Raw genomic sequence first — 22114 nt, 5'->3', positions numbered from 1 at the left:
ATAATGTCCAGGGACAAACAAAATTATGCTATGGTAAAAATTTTCATGGAACTATCTTTCTATCTTAACAGGCCTCCTTGTATCAATCCTCTATAGACAGGAGCCTGGAAAGACCCACTAGGTAAGAGTCTCATTATTATGCAACCAGGATATTCTATATCAGTGGTTTCTTTTTCAGTGAAATAGAAATGAAAAATTATGTATCCCTCATCTTTATTTTAAGCACCATAATTCATGAAGTTGTTTTAACTTGTTTCTGCATCATTTTATATGACCATATTCAAGAATGTATAAAAATTAAGTAAAATAATTCTAGATTCCATTACAGGCTGAGAAATTCTTGCCTTCCCTGTCTCCTCCATACCCAGTTTTCTTCTCCTTAGATAAGTATAATAAACATCTAATTTTCAATATTGTTAGATGATGTGATGATATATTTGAAAAAACTGTAATAAGTTAGAAAAAATTTTATAAATTATGTTCTACATATGTTTGTTCATTATACTCTGACCACACAAATCAGGAATGCTGTTACAACTGATAAATGGGAACTTACTATATACCGGGCATTCTAAGTACAGAAACATACTCAATCCCTAAGATTTTATCTCTAGTAAACTGAAACTTGGGCTCCATAACATACGAAGTTTACACAGTTGGCAAAATAACTTGTAGGTCCTAACTGCTAAGAGTCTACCAAGGCAAGTTCTGTTCGTAGGCTTTAAATATCACTCTTACTTTAAAATATTACAGAAGTTCAGACACAGTAGAATGACAATAATGAATAATGCAAACTCCCAGCCATATCATATCATCAACAACAAATATTTATATAACAATAATTTGCCCTTCTACAGATTTCTATCAACATAAATGGAAAAGTAAACTGGGTCCTTTGTACATTGGTTTCATGTGTGCCATTCAACAGCATTAATGTCACTGAGAAAGGAGCTCCCTGCCCCCTTCTTTTATATCTTTTACAATTATGTATGCACCTAAAATGTTTGAATTTTAGTTAGTTCTAATCTGATCTAAGGATTTACGTAGAGACACACAGACACTCACGTGACAGGATAATGACAGCAAAAACAGGTCTAGGCGAACATGGGTGTCCTCTTTAGAAGAATGCAGACCAATTCTGAGGTCTGGCTCCACCTCTATACTTGCAAAGCTTGCAGGTTACATTTATTCATTTGTAAAACAGTGACAACAGCACATAGCTCAGCAGTTGCCGTGCATGCTGTGTAAGACAATAATGACAGTAAAGCAAATAGCATACTTCTGGTTCATAGGAGCTGGTGTGCTGTTGCTGCTGGTGGTGGTGGAATTTTATCTAATAATTTGACAGACAGCATGCTATGTGAGGTATATATTCGTTCACTAATGTTTGTCTTAAATGATATTACACTCAGATCCAGAACCATGATATAAAGTCCCTGCCCTTACAAACTGTCGACACCTTTTAATACAACCAGGTAAAAGGACTCTAATAGTTTATTTGATGATCAGATTATTGGTCATTCATTATTTAAACAGAAAAACGTTGGAATTGCAGTGTAAGTTTTTTAAAGCTAAGATTATTAGGAAAAGCCATAGGGAAAGCTCGAGGTAAGAAAAATTGGTCTTACCAGATCTTCTTCTTTTTTCCAATCCTTTCCTCCATTTTGGCATCCCTCCTCCAGATATATTCATGTTGTTGCAACTGTTCTGTATAGAGAAAAGATGTATGGTACAAATCCTAACACTGAATTGTCAGTAACAAAATATTACACTAACAGGAGAATTTTTACTTTAAAAGGTGATTATGTTCATACAAAAAGCCTGTACATGAACGTTTATAGTAGCTTTATTCATAACTGCCAAAACTTGGAAGCAAACCAAGGTGTCCTTCAATAGGTGAATGGATAAACAAACTGTGGTACATCCATATAATGGAATATTATTCAACAATAAAAAGAAATGTGCTATCCAGCGACAAAAGGACATGGAGGAACCTTAAGAGCACGTTGCTAATGAAAGAAGCCAATCTAAAAAGGGTACATACTGTTGGTTCCAAATATATGACATTCTGGGAAAGGTAAAACTAGAGACAGTAAAAAGATCAGTGATCACCAGGTGTTCACAGGGAGGGAGGGATGAAGAGGTAGAGCACAGGGGACTTTTATGGCAATGACACTACTCTATATGATACAGTAATGAGGGACACATGTCATCATACATTTTTCAAACCCATAGGATGTTCAACAGAAAACATGAACCCTAATATGAACAATGGACTTTAATTACATTTAATGATAATATATTGATATGATTCATCAACTGTAAGAAATGTACCACACTAATAGAAGATGTCAATAACAGGAGAAAATGTGTGCAAGGGAAAGGGAGTATATGGGAACTCTCTGTACTTTCCAATCAATTTTTCTGTGAACATAAAACTGCTCTAAAAGATTTTAAGATTAAAAAAAAAAACTGCTCTAAAAAAATTAAGTCTAGGAAGTCCTAGCCACAGCAATCAAACAAGAAAAAGAAATAAAAGAAATACAAATTGAAAAGGAAGATGTGAAACTGTCACTGTTTGCAGATGAGTCTATTAATTTTCAAAGAGGTGATTATAAAGAAATAGTTTTTAATATCAAGGAATGAATTCCTAAGAATGCAGTTTGGGGGATGGGAGATAAGAGGCATACTATGGCCACCAGCACCTTCCACTAGTCTTTCTGATTCAAAGTTGAACCCCCTGCAACACCAACTAAACTGAAGCTGATTCCTTCTTTCAGTTCTGCAAGCATGGCCAGTGACTTCAGGAAAAGGAGGAAGAGCGAGCCTGCGGTGGGGCAGCCGAGGGGCTTGGGGGATCCAACTGCAAGCAGAACTAGCCCAGGTCGAGCAGACCTCCCAGGATCAAGCTCCACCCTGACAAAGTCCTTCATTAGTTCTTCTCCTTCTTCCCCATCAAGAGCAAAAGGTGAGCAGCAATAAATGACATATAAACAATTTACTAGTTTAAGTTTTAACTATGGGAGAGCTGGTCCAATGATAACTACCCAGAAATAGTTAGCATGTAAATAGTGTCTTAAATAAAATATAGTTTCAGAAAAATAGCTTTCTTTATACACAGACTAAATCAGGATGGTGAACCATTTGAGTGGCTTAAAGGACTCTTATCATCTGTTAATGCTTTCTTTCTTCAAATATATTGTGTGTGTTTTCTGGAACAAATTTAAAGTATGAAATATTGTATTGTCAGGCTATTAAAAGATTACAGTTCCAAACATTTGCATATTGTCAACATTTTCTAATGTTACTACAACTAGAAAAATTAATCAGATATATAGAATAGAAACTAGAATAGCAACAGAGAACATTGTTGTCTAAAACGTAAATTGGTTTTGGATTTTTTAAATTATTTAATTCTAGACAAAAGTTTGTCTAACCTATGAAAGTTGTTTCTTTAATCATTTGCTTTATATTTTGGTCAATATCCATACATACAGTAGAATATCCATGTTCTGCATGTAACATAGTGTTCAATTCAAAACAGTCCACTGGTAAGAACTAACTGGTTTCAGGCCATAATTGTAAAGTTTAGATATCACCAAGCCAATTTTCTGTATGGCCTGTCTCCTCTCTTGAAATTTAGTGAATTGTGTTGAAAGGAAGATGTCACTCCTTCAAGTCTCTTTTTAGTTACACATTACTGCAGCTGTAACAGGAATATTCCCTAAATAGAGACCTAGGAATGAACCAGTATCCATAGGTACCTAGGATTTGGGGACTCAGGGTCTCCTCCAATCCTCTGGGGTTGAAACATAAGAGAGAAGAAATTTGAAGTGTGTGAAGAAAGTGAGTTGTAACTGAAGTTTCCATAAAGTAGCAGAGATTCAGCTACGCATATTGAATGTAGGCACTGAAAGTGTTGCCACATGAAATTAAAGCTAAGAGTTAGCTGGTCTGTGTGCAAAAGATTTGATGATTGGGCTCTGGATAGGCAGGAGGTGCTAGCTCTTGTCCGTGGCCTAGTAAAGCTATGACTACTTACTGGGAGATTCACAGGGAGGGATCCCCTTTCACTATACCATTCCTCAAATTAACAGAAGTACCCCGTATTAGATTCTACTCATTTATATAAACAAATACCCCAAGGAAACCAATAGGTCATGAAATGCCATTGACTCATTATGCTTGGATACCACCCAAAAGTTAAAAGGGTTCTGATTAATTTAGATATTTGTTTTTATCCTAGGGGGTGTTAAGTCAACTTCCTTTCTCAAATACTACACAGCTACTTAATGTGCTTATCACTTTTGAAGAATTTGGAGAAGGCAGGAGCTGTCAATAGAGCTGTTTTCCTCCACTAGGCTTGTTTCTAAGAAGAAAATGTTCCATCAGATGTAATTTGGCCTCTCATTTATTAATTAACTCAGCAACACAAAAGAAAAGACTATTTCCATAGATATTCGAAATTGATGTCAGGGTTAGCTCTACATTATTATATTGCAAATGATTTTTTAAAAAGACCCTTCCTGGAAAAAAGCAAGTGCATTTAACTGTGATGAAAGTTTTACATTATATCCAGTTATCCTTATGGGAAACTGCCTAATAAGAGGTTGAAGTTAGAGAAATTAAAGAGGTAAATTCATTTGTTTAAAGAGTTGCTAGTTGGGTTTTTTCTTAGAAAAATATTAGCAGCAATAGTTCACAGCAACTGAACTTGATTTTGCAATTTGGGAAAGTATTTTGTCTTATAGCTTTTTCTACCTAATGCCCATGAAAAATTATTTGATACGGTTATGGAAGTATTAATTAAATGTAAATTTATAAGTTACTCTTTACTGTTATAAATTAATAATATTATTAATAATTAATAATATTATTATAAATCAAATAAGATTCAAATCCTGACCCTATTAAGATGTTTAAATCTATAGCATTTTTGGTATTAATTACAAACCTTTTAAGTCACTACCAGGTCATGCTATTAGCTTACAAGGCACTACTGGATTTTTGAATACCATATTTGCAGAAAGATGGATGAAATATGCAATAGAAATAGGCGTATTAGCGACACCAGTTACTTTTTATACATGGTTTTGTTAACTATCATCTGCAAAGCTACATTTATTGCCAAAGCATTGCCTTGCTTTAGAATTAGGCTTTTTTCTCTAAGTTGAAGCTACACGTATAACAATCAATGTCTAGATTAAACTCCACTAACTGCTTTCTCTTTGCTATGCTATCTGATGCTAACTGACATGCTCTCCTCTTTATGAGCCTTTTAACTTCTCCAACGTCTCTCTTCCACCACGCTGCCCTGGAATAAAAGGTGGGGACGATAGCAAAATATGTCCATCCCTTTGCAGTTACTCAGGGCTCAACGGCAACCCCTCCCATGAGTTAGATTACTGTAACACTTACAGACAGCATTTGGACATCCCACATGACTCACAGAGGGCCATTACTTTCAAAAATGGCTGGCAAATGGCCCGGCAAAACGCAGAGATCTGGAGCAGCACTGAAGAAACGGTTTCCCCCAAAATCAAATCCCGTAGCTGTGATGACCTTTTAAACGATGACTGCGATAGTTTTCCTGATCCGAAAGCCAAGTCAGAAAGTATGGGTTCTCTGTTATGTGAAGAGGACTCCAAGGAGAGCTGCCCCGTAACATGGGCTTCCCCCTACATCCAGGAGGGCCGCAGTAATAGCAGATCAAGGCTCCGACACAGGTCAGCCCACGATGCCCCAGGGTTCCTAAAATTGTACAAGAAAATGCACCGCATCAACCGCAAGGATTTAATGAATTCAGAGGTGATTTGCTCTGTAAAGTCAAGAATAATGCAGTACGAAAAGGAGCAGCAACACAGGGCTCTGCTCCATGGATGCAGCCAGTCCTCCACTGAGGAGGTGCCCAGGGACATGGTCCCCACCCGCATTTCTGAATTTGAAAAGTTGATTCAGAAGTCAAAATCCATGCCAAATTTAGGAGATGAAATGTTATCTCCTGTAACCCTAGAACCACAACAAAATGGTTTATGTCCCCAAAGGCGATTTTCCATTGAGTCTTTGCTGGAGGAAGAAAATCAAAGTAGACACCCTTCTCAGGTACAACGAAGCTACAAGTCTAAAACCCTGGTGCCCATCCACATTGAAGTCACCAGTGATGTGCAGCCCAGAACCCATCTGGACTTTTCTGATAGTGACCAGGATGGAGTCGTGTCTGACCACAGTGATTACCTTCATGTAGAAGGATCGTCCTTTTGCAGTGAGAGTGACTTTGATCACTTTTCTTTCACATCCTCTGAAAGTTTTTATGGATCCAGCCACCATCACCACCACCATCACCACCACCATCACCGGCACCTCATCAGCTCCTGCAAAGGCAGATGCCCTGCCTCCTATACTCGATTTACAACAATGTTAAAACATGAAAGAGCTAAACACGAAAATACTGAAGAGCCCAGAAGACAAGAAATGGACCCTGGCCTTTCTAAACTGGCATTTCTAGTCAGTCCCGTGCCTTTCCGGAGGAAAAAAAATTCAACTCCCAAAAAACAGATGGAAAAGGCAAAATGTAAAACATCTGTATTTGAGGCTCTGGACTCTGCCCTTAAAGACATTTGTGACCAAATTAAGGCTGAAAAGAGAAGGGGAAGTTTGCCAGACAACAGTATACTGCACCGTCTTATCAGTGAACTGCTGCCAGATATTCCAGAAAGGAATTCATCACTCAAAGCTCTAAAAAGGAGCCCCATGCACCAGCCTTTCCACCCACCATCTCAAGAAGGTGCTATTCATTGTCCATTGTACCAGAACGATTGTGGGAGAATGCCTCACAGTGCCTCCTTCCAAGACGACACCAACAACAACTACCACCACCAAGACCACGACAGTGCACTGGGCCTCCAAGGTGGATCACCTTTTCTATCTTTCCCTTGTGGTTCAGATGCCCACCCTCCAGCTCTTTCATTTTCCATTCCTACATTCATCATTCTTGAGCTGTGAGACCACTTGGATTCATTATGCATTGTGAAGCAAATGCTTGTTGTGCAAACGTGCCTTACTGAATAGTTCTCATTTGCTCATGGGATATCTGGACTTGATGTGTGGCTTAAAGTAATCATCAATTCACAAAAATTTACTCATTCAGAATCGAAAGGGAAAACCATTTTGTAGCTTGATGTTAGGGTTGAAACAACTGTTACATAGAAACAACCAATTAAACTTATTTTACCAATTTAAAGGAATTTCAAGGCAAAAATCATAATTGAGTATCAGTATCCTTAAGAAACTGACAACTTTGCATTAGCTCTTTTTTTGTTGGAAAATGAATCAAAACCAATAGTTTAACAGTCTTTTCCTTGATTCTTATATTAACTTTATAGTCATTCATTCAATAAATAATTTGCTGGCATTCTATATAGAAGATACTAAATCAAAACACTCAGGAAGCAAACCAAAATATGTAATATAGTAATTGATTGGCAATTAAAAGAGAATAGGACTTGTTTAATAACTTTCTCCATTTAAAAGATACAATTGGGATAAAATTTTTGTGAATATATCTTTAAGCTCTCTATATATGTCTCATTTCCATCATTCATTGTATTCATTTTCTCTTCCCTTCCATTATTTAATTAATTTATTTTCTATTTCTGCTAAAACAACCCTATACTGACATTTGAATTAGACTATTTAGGATAAAAGTGACTCTCGACTTCATTTTCATAGATGGATTATTCCTTAAAGTGGAACACAAGGACAAATAGCAATTCAAATACAGAGGACATTTTTTCAGGTTTACGTTACTGAAAAACACAGGATGTTTTGATATTTTTATCCAATTCTTTTCATTAATGCTTAAAGTGCATCTGTTTACTGTGTAAATTTTAGGAAGCTGGAATGAGTATTCCAGGCTGAAACTTGGATTGTCAAGAGAGTTTTCTATGCACCAGACACTGCAAAGTGCTTTACATACATTATCTACTTAACACGGCATAAACCTAGGTGATAGATATTATTGTAAATACTGTTTTACAGTGGAGGAAATCAATACCCAAAGAGGACAAGAAATCTGACCAAAGTCACACAGACAGTAGGTAGCAGAAACAAGATTCAAACTCATGTAATTCAGAATTTGTAGCATAGAATATAATCTCTATAGGCAAAAAAGAGACATAATTCAGATGTCATATTAATGTACTATATATAGCCCAATTGTTAGTTACCACTGCACACATTTGTTTATCTTATTAGTATTTATCTTTGCTTTCATTTATACTATACGACATGCTTCAAAAACAGTAAATTCAAATTTTCTAAATCAATGCCAACAATCTGAAATTTTCACTGATTGAGACATGTCATAACCTAATGTTTTAGTAAATTAGCTACTTTTCCAGTTATTCAATATCAGTTACATTGCATGCGATATAAGATACCATCAATAGATACTTGCAATCATTATTTTATAATGTAATTAACCATGTATATTTTGTTTTAAGGTGAACAAAAACAATGCAATAGTTCATAAGTAATTTGGCAACCAATGCAACACATTCTGTTTAGAAAATTTTTATCCCTTTGTTTATTGGAATAGATATTCACTTTCTAATAAGATAGTTGAGCACAAAGGAAGGCAATAGGTGACAGCCTTTTAAGCCTTAAGCTTTAAGATGCCATCTTCAGACTCAATAAGTAATTAAAAACAGAGAGAGGGCTTCCCTGGTGGCGCGATGGTTGAGAGTCCGCCTGCCGATGCAGGGGACACGGGTTCGTGCCCCGGTCCGGGAAGATCCCACATGCCGCGGAGCAGCTGGGCCCGTGAGCCATGGCCACTGAGCCTGCGCGTCCGGAGCCTGTGCTCCGCAACGGGAGAGGCCACAGCAGTGAGAGGCCCGCGTACCGCAAAAAAATAAAAAAATAAAAACAGAGAGAAAGAGGGAAGAGAATGGCCATGACATAGTTCTGTCATCATCATACTTTATTTTTCTCTCTTTTTCATTACTATGTTCTTAAATTAAGTCGTTGCTACCTTCTCCATCTTCTCCAGGCCCTATCATAGTAATTATAAACTGGTGGCAAAAAGAATAGAAATAGAAAGTATTAAATCTTTGAAGTGAACAATCCCTGTAACTGCAAATTGTCTATACCAGGTGCTACAGTATAATTATATCAGCAATGTTACAATTATATTTATGATTATAATACTTCTGCAATCTTGTATTGCAGAAAAAGGAAAAAATGGGAAAATATCCATTTTTCCTCTTAAAATGCTCTGTTTTTGTCTTATATCACAACTTTATAATTACCCATGAGTTTCAGACCCATGTGTTCCATTGCGGTGTCTCTCCAAATGTGAAGGGTAAATAGTTGCCACCAGGAAAAATGGCTAAACAAGTCTGCTTTTGATTAAGTGGATACTCACTCTGGCCCTGTCCTTTCCAATAGACCGTGAGTCCCCTAGAAGTTACACATCCACGCTGACCGATTTGGGGAGAAGTGTACCAAGGGAAAGAAGAGGAACTCCAGAAAAAGAGGTAGTCGTTTTAGTATCATTTGAGTCTTTTTCACCAATATACTTGATAAAGCACTTGCCAGCCGAAGTTACCTCCAAAACCAGTAAAGAACCCAGATTAAAAACACAAAAGTGATGGCAGAGAAACTAGAAACCGTTTTCCCTGGAGCCCGAGCAAAGGACTTGAAGCTAGCTGCATTCTGACCCTAGCGGCAGGTCTCCCCCAGTTGTAATCCAGTTTGACAGTGACTCTCTGAATCTTGACCTGACACCCATAAATTAAAGAGTCTTGAGCTGGGCCGCCCCTTGGAGGAAGAAGGTTTCCCCTGTACAAATTTCTGGCCCAGTGATGTAGGGGACAGCCCTAGGTCAGCCGTGCTGCCAATCAATACAAATTCCATAGAAACAATTTTTGCTGGCCTGCTTTTGTTAGAGAGGATCCCTGAAAAAAAAAAAAAAAAAACACTGCCCCTGAGAACCACCCACCTACTGGCTCTTGTCCATGGTCCTGAGCCAGGGCTGGAGGTCTGGCTTGTACTTCCTTGGAGCCATGAAGGTTTGATAGAAACTGAAGGCTGGTCTTGGACTGGCAGGCACTCTAGAAAGTTCTCTACAGGTGTCTGACATAGTCCAGGGCCTATGGACCCCCAAAGAAGTCAGAAATGATCCAGGTTGCCCAAAGTTCACCAGAGTCACAGGGAAAGAGAGTGAGGTGAGGGGATTATTGGAATCAGAGAGGAAGTAGCTACAGGTGGCCCAGGCAGATCTGTGGGCCCCGAAGCTTGAGTGTGGGCACGAGTCACATCGTATCACGACTCAAAGATGAGCAGCTGGTTTACTGTGTGCTGAAGAATTCCTGAACCCTCCAGGGAATATAAAGTGACCAGCCTATACTTTTGGCCACTAACGAGCCTCTCAGTGATAAGTGGGCTAATATTTCTTTGCTACTATGTCAATTAGTATTTAGTAAAAGGGGTAATGACTTCCCTCATGACTTTTTCCAGTCCTTTTATTATGATTCAGAAGTTGTGTCAATACTTAGGACATACAGCAATTGACCTCCCACAATTATCCCAGGAAAAGCCAAAATTATACCGAGGACTGAATCCTCTGCAGGCATTTTAGTCCCCTTTTATGGCATTCATTTACCTTAGTTCCTAAGGTGAAATATGATATTCAATAGTTAGGGTGAATAAGTCATCTGTTACATTCCTGTTGTAGTTTAAATATCTAAATAAAGAACTAATTGATTTATTTATAAATTGCATAAATGATTTAAATTGTATATGTTTAATCATTCCTTGAGGTTTCATTTCTCTTTAATTCACGTGAAACTGCTTTTTTATAGGAAATCCATAATTTTAAGTTAGCGCTAACCATTTCCTTCATTTTCAGAAATTGCCTGCAAAAGCTGTTTACGATTTTAAGGCTCAGACATCCAAGTAAGTAAGATAAGTGTTCATCATATGATTTAAGTTGACTTTAAATACATTAATAGTACTTTGAAAGACAAATATTGCACTGGGATGTGTTACAAATAAGACCTAATTCCCAATTCAGCAATCTACTCTAATTAAATGGTTCCTTCTGAATTGACTGGGATGTGGGTAATTTTATTTTCATTTTGAGTTTAGTTGAAAAACATTGAGTTTTAAATTACACCAAACATGTTAGAGCACAATGAGTTCAAAAGGATAGGGAAAAAAAAACGAAATTAAGGATCTTTGTTTCTACAATTTTCATGTGGAGAATGAAGTAAAAATAAATTGTTGGGGGAGTAACACTTAACTGGAGAATTTTATATCATTTATTTATCCAACTATATTAAGGATAGCTTGTGGTTAAAGACTAGAATTGTTTATGAAGATTCCTGCAGTAAAATCTCCATTTCTCAATACTCAGAGCTTAGAGACTCTGAGCACAGTTCTATCCTGTGGTCTTTTGATGTTGGTGTTTTCATACTCCTGTCTCGTAATTTTTTTACCTTTTTTTTTAGGAATTTGTTCATCAGGTGAGCATAGGGTTGGGGAAGGCTAGTACTAAGCACATGAGGAGGCTTAAATAGGAGTGAGTTTTCCAGCTCTGTTATGGCCCATGTCACAGACCTTACTTAAGAAACTTTGGTCTCCATTAGAATTCAAGATATTGGCATTAAATTATACCGTGCTGTTTAGCTGAATATATATACAATAACCAAAGCATTTATTCATAAAAATGCATATTATATGAATTAATAGTTAAAGAATCTATCTCTGACAGAAGACACAAAAAATAAAATCACTCAGAATTTGGGAATTAAATTAACTAACTAAGAAAATTCTCTTTAGAAGTGAAGATGTCAAACATGGCTTAAATCTGGGGTTAAAAAAATCCTGAAGGGAAGCTTACAACTTTTTTTGATGAGATAAGTAACATCTGCTCTGTTTCTACTACACTATGGTCCTAGCTACTGTTCTTTGGATATGGTGTGATAATTTGTACAAGGCATGTCAGTTTTATAAAATAATGACATAAAACATGTAAATTTCATTTCTTCTTTGTGAAAATCAATCAAAAGTGTCCTTAGATGTATGAAGCCCTGAGAAATAACAGGGCATATAAAATATGCCCAGGGCTCACAGGCTTTTTGAGAAACCTTAATTAGAAACAGGCATTGAAAGAAAGATGAGGTACAGTGCAGAGGAGAGGTGTTTGTGGTGTTGACTCTGTCACTGGATTGCATTTGCTCCAAGTGCCCAGCCCCTCACCCTCGTCCAAGACCACATCCTCACTGTGAACGTCTGACGTTGGCAAAGGTTCACGGAAACCCACTCTCCCACACGCTGCCCGTGGGAGTGTAAATGACACAACTGTTCTGAAGGGCTGTTTGCACCATCCCACTTTCACAAAGGTCTTCCTCAACCAACGAAATCTAATTGTATTATAAGCCTCCAGAGAAGTGAACTGAACAATCACCCATGGAAACCATCCCATAATTTTAGTAAGAAAAAAAACTGTTTCCCCCATACCATCAATAAGTTTATCTGATTGCAGCTTAATCACATTCCTCTTGTTCTGTTCTCAGGAGATGTAAAGAGCGGTTGTCTGTCACCCCCAATGTAGTTATGTACCTGACACAAAAATCAAGGTTATGGATGACTCATGCAGCTTTAAAAAAAGGTTCACAGGGCTTCCCTGGTGGCGCAGTGGTTGAGAGTCCGCCTGCCAATGCAGGGGACATGGGCTCGTGCCCCCGGGAGGATCCCACATGCCGCGGAGCGGCTGGGCCCGTGAGCCATGGCCGCTGAGCCTGCGCGTTCGAAGCCTGTGCTCCGAAACGGGAGAGGCCACAACAGTGAGAGGCCCACGTACCTCAAAAAAAAAAAAAAAAGGTTCACAACACCCAGAGAGCACTGAAAGTTTCAGGAGGACCAGCCACATTTTTAAGTCACTTCAATCATTAGCTAGATGTGAGGGTTAGCAGACATTTGGTCCTATCCAAAATGTCCATGAGCATATTTGGCTCATGCCAAATTGTTCTGGACAGGACCAAATATCAAGGACCTTTTCATGTGGACCAAATGTCTCATGGACATTTTGGGCAGGACAAAATGTCCTGCAAGAGATGTGAGTGCTTTTTGTGCCTAACATCTTACAAACAAGAGACAGATATCTCTGTTTCGAATAATTACCTGTTTTAAAAGCTGTTTTTCTTTACCTAACACAAGAAAGTTTAATTTTCAAAAAGACAACTAAGTAACTCACCAAACATAATGTCTCAACTGTTAAGGAGGAAAACGAGATAAAATGCTATTTCCAAAGGTTGTCAGTGGCCACTGTTCAAAGGTGGTAGGCACTGGTTGGAGCAAACTGGTCAAAATGGGACTCTTAGAAAGAAATTCTAGTTCTAGAGATGAGACGAACATAATTTTGAAAACTGGAGGGTGAGACCACTGTTTTTTCTAGACGACTTCAAAAATTTAAATACAAGTCTTTACACATAGAAATCTTGTCACACTTAAAAAAATGTAAATAAGAGACAACTAATTATTTTTCTTTTAAGCTAAGCTTCCTACTCTCATTTCCAGAAATAAAACATACCTGTTATAAATAAAACAGTTGGTTTGTAAACATTAAACATTTGGGGTTTTATTTTCTACATTAGGCACTTGCATAAAAGAGGGAAGTACTGTATTTGAATGTCAGGCCCTGTGAATCTTGTTTGCTTTTAGGGTTACTGAAAATTTAACACAGATTCAATGTGAAAGTTTTAGCACTTCTAAATGTGTAATAATTCTTTTTACTATGCAACTTTTTTTCAATTAATTCTTTTAATCAACACGAAATATTCTACATCTGATATAAACCTCTCCCCATTATGTACTCTGCACACATAAATGATCCAACTCAAGATTCTGAACAAAGCAACGCAGAAGATTTGGGAGTGGGAAGGCAGATGTGTGTGAAAATGGGGCTCTTGGCAAAAGAGCTGAAATAGGTACCCTCCAATGAGACATAATTGTGGAGGCAAAATAACACAGAGACACAATTACCTGGGGGATGAAGCCATGAAAACCTGAAGCAGTGAGGGTGAGAATTTAGGCGTGAATTATTTATGATGACTAATGTATTTATAACTTAAAATTAAATACTCCAATTTACGTACTGTCTCCTTAGAAACAGCCCAAATGGAAAAGCATAGTTAGTTTCTTGAAAATATTTTTCTATTTAAAAAACAAAAGATATAAAGGCGGTTACAAGCCATCTGTGCATGTCTTTGCACTTGAAACACGTTTATCTTTGTGACTATAGTTAATAATACTGTACTGTATCTAAGAGAGTAAATCTGAAAGGTTGTCATCAGAAGAAAAAAAACCATTGTAACATATGTGGTGACCAGCTGTTAGCTCAACTTATGGTGGTGGTCATTTTGCAATATATACAAATACTGAATCATTATGTTGTACACCTGAAACTAATATAATGTTACAGGTCAATTATACTCCACTTTTTAAAAATGTTTATCTTTGTGCCTCACTGAAAAATCAAAGTATAAAATCTTTTCTGTTTCACAAAATAAATTCATTATCAAGATATTCTACTTAAATGCCTGTCAAGCAGCTTCAAGGATCCACAAATAAAATTTTTTCTCATGTTGGCACTTCTGTGCTAAGGCTAAATGATACTGGTTTCCTTATTGTAAGCTTTAACATATCAGAAGGAGACAGAAAGAGAGAGAGAGAAGTAAGTAACCAACTAGCTTCAGGACAAGTAAAAATCGCTGCGGAATGAATCCAGCCTTATGGCAAGCTTCCGGACTCCTCTACTCTAAACCAATGACTAGACAGCAAGTCTGTCCCCGCCTTTAAATTTCATATTAATCTGCCTGTGATTTAAATCAGATGTGATGTTTACATTTGTTCTTTTTGAAATCATTTCTAAAGTTACAATGTTTCAAAGGAATTCTAAAAATTTTCAAGGAAAATCCTCATCTAACTGGACTCAACAGATTTTTTTCAATATTGGAAGTATATTTCCCAGCCACATACAGATCTAGCGAGAATCTTGATCTTAAGAATAATCGCCATACATCCAGAGAAAAAAAACACATTCAAATGTATCTCTTCTAGGGAGCTGTCATTTAAGAAAGGAGATACCGTCTACATCCTCAGGAGAATTGATCAAAACTGGTATGAGGGAGAGCACCACGGGAGAGTGGGCATTTTCCCAATCTCATACGTGGAGGTAAGTCCCTTCCCCTTCCTCCTTACGTGGTTGCTGTTTCCAGGATTACCACAGGTCAAGCATAAGTAACTGTTCTCCTCCATAGAAACTCACACCTCCTGAAAAAGCACAGCCTGCCAGACCGCCTCCCCCTGCCCAGCCTGGAGAAATTGGAGAAGCTGTAGCCAAATACAGTTTCAGCGCTGACACAAATGTGGAGCTATCGCTGAGAAAGGTAACCTGCTTTCTTCACTGGTGCATTTGAAAGGCTGTATATTTTCACAACTAAGTTAGGTCATCTTTTTCCTTGGACATTTTTGTGTCTCCCTCATTTTCCGCAAAGAACTCCATCAGGCTGCCCTGAGTCACTGTTACCTGCCACTCCTATGTCCTTCCAGATGAGGTGCCTGTGGGATGCAAAGCTTCTCAGAGAGACTTTCCCTCTGTGGTTTAGCCTGGGAGGCTCCAAATTGTCTCCAAGGGGTGCCTCGGGCTAAATATCAGGAGCTGTACATGTGGAAACATCAAAAGAAAATAGCAGTTTAATACAGTTCAAAATCGTGTTCTTCTGCTGCCTTACTATTCAAAAATTATATCAAATTCAAAATTTAAACTGGGTCTTGTGGCATTGGCTTGATCCTGCAGCCAGCAGGAATAGTGACTGTAGAAAGTTCTATCATTGCAAAAGCCAGGGGGTTTATAAAAAATATTATTGGGCTTCCCTGGTGGCGCAGTGGTTGAGAGTCCACCTGCCGATGCAGGGGACGCGGGTTCGTGCCCCGGTCCGGGAAGATCCCACATGCCACGAAGCGGCTGGGCCCATGAGCCATGGCCGCTGAGCCTGCGCGTCCGGAGCCTGTGCTCCGCAACAGGAGAGGCCACAATAGTGAGAGGCCCGCGTACCGAAAAAAAAAAAAAATATATATATATATATTATTGACCGCTATGGCATGGCCACCCACCAATCAGAATGGATGCTGGTGCTACACCATCTTGATGCAGACCGGGTGGATGTCAGCCCTGGCCACAGCTATGCATAATCTAGGATGCTAGCTTTGCCCTGTCCTGTTAGCCTCACTCTTTGTTACAACTCAGAACATGTAGATAAAGAAGAAAAACATTGTGCTATCCAACTTCATCCCTTCCAGGGGTTGACTTCTAGAACCCATTTCAGATACACCATCACAGCAAGCTATAGTGCACTTTCTGAAGCTCTTCCTACATAAGGTCATTCCCTTGAATCTGTCAGTGATCAGATGATGGTACTGTCATCGACACATTGCAGGTTAAACTACTGTGCTTTTTGAAATAACTTACACATGTCATTTCCCACAGTACCAATATGAACATGTATAAGGCCAAATATCCTTAGGAAAGATTCTAATGTTGTGAATGGATGATTAAACCGCATATATGTTGATAAGCCATAATTTGGGAGTAAGCTCTGAGGCTTTAGTTGCATTCTCATAATGAAAACAAAACACTGGAAGTATAAGGCTTTCCCAGATGGAAAATTATTGTTTATTAGAAAACATTGACAATTATAATTTTTATGTTATCACATCTCTATTTCTAATGCATTTTCCTAATATTCATTACAGGGAGATAGAATTATTCTTCTTAAAAGAGTTGATCAAAACTGGTATGAAGGTAAAATTCCAGGAACCAACAGACAAGGCATCTTCCCTGTTTCCTATGTAGAAGTCATCAAGAAGAATACAACCAAAGGTGCTGAGGATTACCCTGACCCTCCAATACCCCACAGCTATTCTAGTGATAGAATCCACAGCTTAAGTTCAAATAAGGTAAGAAAACATTCTAGCATATTAAGTATAATATTTGGGAGCTCAGAGTAACATACTCGGTACATGATTTTAGGACATTAGATTACAACATCATACCTATGGCAAAGCAAAAGATTTACATGTTATGTTTCTAAGTGCCAGGTCAAATCAATATAATTTAATTTTTCTTATGGGTGCTGGCATAAAGGTTTAAGCTACATAAAGGGAAACTACATAAAGAATCTACTATCTTAAGAGAAGCATTTTCTTTTAAAGGGCTAAGGCTAGGCATTTTATTTATTCTACTTTTCTTTGAAGACTGGGTTGCTGAGCAATTACTCTCAATCCTTTATCATTGGATAATGGAACAGTCTGGTACTTTCCAATTTTGTTTGATTGGTTATAAAATTTTCCAGAATCTTCTTTAGTACATTTACTTCACTAGCAGAGCTCAGCATTTAGAGCAACATCCTTCCTTCAGTAGTTCCTACTGCTAGTAAGAAAAGAATCTTCATCCATATCTTTGTCTTATCCACCATTCAGTCATCTTAAAAGAACTACCAGATAAATTTCAAAGCGACTGTACTTTCAAATAAAAGTTTATAAGAAAGAATAAGTGTGTATCTACAAAGGCTTATTTAAAATATAAGAAATTCTTACATGATGTCATAATATTGGCAATGTAATATTTTAGATCACAATGTTTTAATCTTTGCTGAGAATATGATTTAAACGTATTTTCAGTTTCCTAAGTTTTCTCTTAGAATACCAGATTTTACATTTTATAAATCGAGAAATGTACAAATTTCACTAATAACTAATTATTGTTTTATTCTCACTGCTGGGGAAAAATACGTTGAAAAGCTTACGTTCATAAATTTTGAAAAATATTTAATGGTTTTACCAACTGGTAATGTATACTATGATGTCATTGGCTAAGTGAAGGGAACTTCTCAGTAGTTTTGAACTGAATCATTTTCAGAAAAAGAACTGTAATGTACTTTTAAACCATGATACCCAAAATATACTAAACGTTAAATATCCTATTTTCTGACTGATATTTATAAATAGAGGAGGGAATTCATTGTGATTTATGAATCACTCTTGGACATACTCAAATCACATTTCTTGACATACTATCTTTATTTTAGGAGGGACTCAAATGTAAGTTGATGTTATTTCTGATATTTCTGCCTTTAATATAGTAGAATCCAATTCTAATGCTTTTGGAAGAAAAGATAATTATATGATGTTTGTATTATAGGTATATTTTTGTGATATAGGTATCTCGGGATACTTAATTTAACTTTCAGTAGAAGCAAGTCCACGGTAAGGCTAAGCACTTTGAACCCATTAACATGTATATTCGTGACTGTGGCGGTCATGGAGCTGGAGTAGTAGTAGCAGCAGGTAGTAATGGGATAGCAGTAGCCATGACGATAATGGAATTTAAAGACCTTTCCTCCTCAGCCACATAATGTTCCTAGCACTAAAGGTGCTATGTAGCCTTTAGTCTTGAATCTTCTGTAAGGATGCTCACAAATGTTTTGTGACATTTAATCTCATTTATCCCACCCCATGGTGACACGGCATCACATTTCTGTTTTTAAAAACTCTAAATAAATTCTATTAAAGCCCCATTCCTATCATAGGACAGAAGTCAAAAGTTAAGTGGAGAGTGCACTGTGCACTGATCCATACTAAGGCCCAAGGACCAAGAGTGCTGAGCGCACCAGTGACGTGTCAGCCTAAACAGTCAACCAGCAAGTGCAATCTTTCTTGAAGATTTTTTCTTTCCAAACCCAAATCATCGACCTGGAAAGAACCAAAGTAAAATGTCTTCCACCAGCCTCTCTCAAGGCCTTCATATGTGTAGCATATAGCATCCTTCCTAGTCCAAAAACAATACATAAATGTATTAGAATGTTTCTAGGCAACACTTCTAGAACAACTTTTAATGAATTTACATAAAAAATTCTGTTTTGTTCAATGTATCCAAAATATAGTGATAATATTGATATACATAAGTATTTTTTACTTCAGGAGATTAAGCTTCATAAATTAGACCTCCACTAGATTATATAAAATGTCCAGCTTTTGAAAAAAAGAATGGAAGTCCTAGCAGAAGTTTATTCCTGTTCGCATCATATGCTCCCTTTCTATGTCAACAGTTACTTTGGATTTTTTAAAACTTTGAAATAGTAGTTATGTAAGTTCAATCTTGTTTTGATCATGGGTTTCTGTTCTTAAAAAATATCTCTCAGAACTTACTCATTTAGAAATGTGTTAACATATAATGATGTAAAAATATTTTATGCCGTATGTTATAATCACCTCACAAGCCCAAGTGAGAAAATGATGAAGGTTCAAAAGATTTGGCACAGGAAGAAAGAACACTAAACAGATTCTGGGAATAAAAAAGGTTTCATTATTGGTTTTCATTCTACATTAACATTATTTCAGAGTCATTTACATTTAATCAATATCTGGAAACCTGCTTTGAAAGAAGTAGTCTATTAAATTAAATCTCTAAAGATTTTGCTGTCTGTTCTTATAATCTCTATGACAGCTTTATCATGTCATTTGACATTTAATAGACCTTTTCCAAATACTAGTATAGTATTCAGATAAATCTTTAATTAACATACTAATTATTTTATGTATTTAAATTCAAAAACTATAAGCAAATATAGACCATAGCATAAAATATTTTTTATATTCACCATCATACCTTTCTGCATTTCTCTGTCTCTGTGTTTTAATGCATTATTATTATTTTCATGTTTTTTTAACTTCATATATCCTGCTCGTTTCTAAGTTGGCTTCCAGCGAACCAGTCCCCCCTCCCTTGCACAAAGCTTCATGTGGCCCAGATAAAGGAGCTCTCCAGGGAATCACCCCGGGGTGGCTGTCCCTGACAGCCAAGTGTCCACTGGTAAAGCCTTTGGCCCCAACACTACCTCCTTTTCTGGACAACTTCTTGGACGAATTAGAGAAGCTTGGTGCTTTAGTTTTACCTGCTGACCAAGCCAAACCAAATACCCCAGAGGAGACCACCCTTGAAATTAAGGAGGACCCCTCTGTTGTCCTCCCATTGCCGCCAGCATCTGCACCTGCCAAGCCACCCTCCTCGCTGCTACCTCTCCCCCGCTTGGGTGCGACCTCAGCTGCAGCCCAGCCCCCTGAGGCAGCGCCACTTCAGGATTCCAGAAAGACACCTCAAAACCATTTTGCAGATCTGACAACGAGAAAGGGTTCTGCAGGCCCTGAAAAAGTACCTGAGGTCCTAGGTGATAAGTTCGTGACCTCTGCACACGCTAGTGTGGGTCCCTTGCCCCAAACCCTCCCCGTCATTGGAGAAGAAGATGAGGAAATCTATGAGGGGGTCATGGCAGGTATCCGAAGAGGGCCAGAATCTCAAGAACCAGATGCCTTGTGGTGTGGCCACGATGGCACAGAGGTGACACCACTCCTGCACATAGAGGAGGAAGAAGAGAGGGAAGCTGACCACTTAAAATTTCCAATAGCAATGCCCACAGACCCTAGGAGTCCTAAGGAAGACAGCGATGCAGCAAAACCCAGTGAAGAGGTACTCTAATTTTGCCTAATTCCTGAAGAACTAACCAGTCTTACTACGGTTAGCTAGTACAGCTAACCATATTAATAAACATCAATTTTGACACTGTCTTGGAAGGTTTCCATGCAAGAAACACAGCACTATATGAGGTAGGGGTGGAGGGATGGATAGAAACACACCAAATTTTAACAAGATGATGTAAATATGTGATATTATTCCATTATTTATTTATTACTATAAATTCATATTTAAAGATTTTTGTAATTTAAAGTCTTTCTAATTTTAATATTCATAATAATAGCTAATAGTTGAGCTCTTACTGAGTGTCAGGCAGCTTTCTAAGAATGCTACATCTTTACTTTTCAAAGCTCAGTAGGGTGGGTTATATTATTATTCCCACTTTCGGGATGAGGAAATTGCTACACAGAGAGATTAGTTCACCTCCAGGGTGAGAAAACTATACACCATATCTTTGTAGCAGTAGCAGTTTGAAAAAGAAGGGAAGAAAGAAAGAGAAAGAGAAAGAAAAGAAAACAAAAAAGAAAAATATACTGCAGTTCCCTTTCCACTCTTTCTGAAGAGGTAACTGCTTTAAGTTGGTGACGACCTAAGAGTTGAGTCCTACATATTCACCTTACAAACAAAGAACCTTGGGCAATAATTTTAATCAGTTAAGAGGGAAATGCTCTAAATCTTTAGCTTGTAAGCTTCTCTCTTTCAAAAAAGACAAAAACAAAACTTGATGTCTCAAATATTTAATCTGTGAATTAAAAAGCAAATATGATTACTGGCAAATATTGAAATTATGGAACAAAATTCATGATTCATATTATGCCACTAAGCAAGTCACTTTCCCCCATGGCTCCTCTATTTAGAAATCTTTAAAAATGAAAATCAGTTTTAAAACCCCATAATTTCCAATTAAGATCTTACCAATAACAAATGTAGAGGCATTTGGTCTATATAGGGTATTCTTGGGATTAAATAATGGTGAGTGCCCATTAGGCCACTGGACACCCACAAAACCCTGAGTCTTGGCTGTCCCCTAACCAGGTGAGAAAATGTCATCTGGACAAAGAAGGGAGCCATGTCTGCATTCGTATAAAATAAACACACTGCTTAGTAACAGAGATCATTCATTCATTGCAGTAAGTCAAACAGATTTCTAAGTCAATTACTTAAATAACTAATTTCCCCTTCAATTTAATCAAGTTTAAGATGTGGTTAGACATGTGGCTTGGTTCCCAGGAACTGCTACTGCCGGCTGCAGGCAGCACGCACAGCGTGGTGCTCAGGGGGTGAGTTTCACAGCCAGTTCCCACCATGCACGCACACGCACAGACAGAGGTCGTAACTTCCCTAGCTTTGCAGCAAACTGACTATAAATTGTGATCTACTTCACAAGCAAGTTACAAAGAGTCATTGCAGGGTTTTACGCTTTCTTCCTCAGTGTTTAGAAGGACCCATCCCACAAATTACGTTATACAACTGTAGATTATGGGGGTTCTTATCTCCAGCCGCTCATATCAGAAAAAA

The 22114-nt window shown here is 37.7% G+C and overlaps 1 protein-coding gene across 17 annotated transcripts in view; it reads left to right on the top strand.

Annotated features, from left to right (window-relative positions):
• SORBS2 (sorbin and SH3 domain containing 2) overlaps positions 1-22114 on the top strand; it is a 206865-nt gene that overhangs the window by 166152 nt on the left and 18599 nt on the right. For 16 of the 17 annotated variants that reach the window (XM_082863976.1, XM_082863979.1, XM_082863966.1 and 13 more), the window contains 7 exons: positions 72-121; positions 2781-2968; positions 9448-9536; positions 10910-10956; positions 15124-15238; positions 15324-15452; positions 16819-17022. In XM_082863976.1, the coding sequence (XP_082720102.1) occupies positions 72-121; positions 2781-2968; positions 9448-9536; positions 10910-10956; positions 15124-15238; positions 15324-15452; positions 16819-17022 (822 nt within the window). Of the gene's footprint in view, positions 1-71; positions 122-2780; positions 2969-5326; positions 6908-9447; positions 9537-10909; positions 10957-15123; positions 15239-15323; positions 15453-16818; positions 17023-22114 lie in introns of all 17 variants that reach the window. The other variant, XM_082863973.1, reaches the window with a different exon arrangement.

The sequence above is a fragment of the Leucopleurus acutus genome (assembly GCF_964270905.1).
Source record: "Leucopleurus acutus genome assembly, chromosome: 21".
Classification (NCBI taxonomy): domain Eukaryota; kingdom Metazoa; phylum Chordata; class Mammalia; order Artiodactyla; family Delphinidae; genus Leucopleurus; species Leucopleurus acutus.
This window is presented reverse-complemented; position numbering and strand designations above follow the sequence as displayed.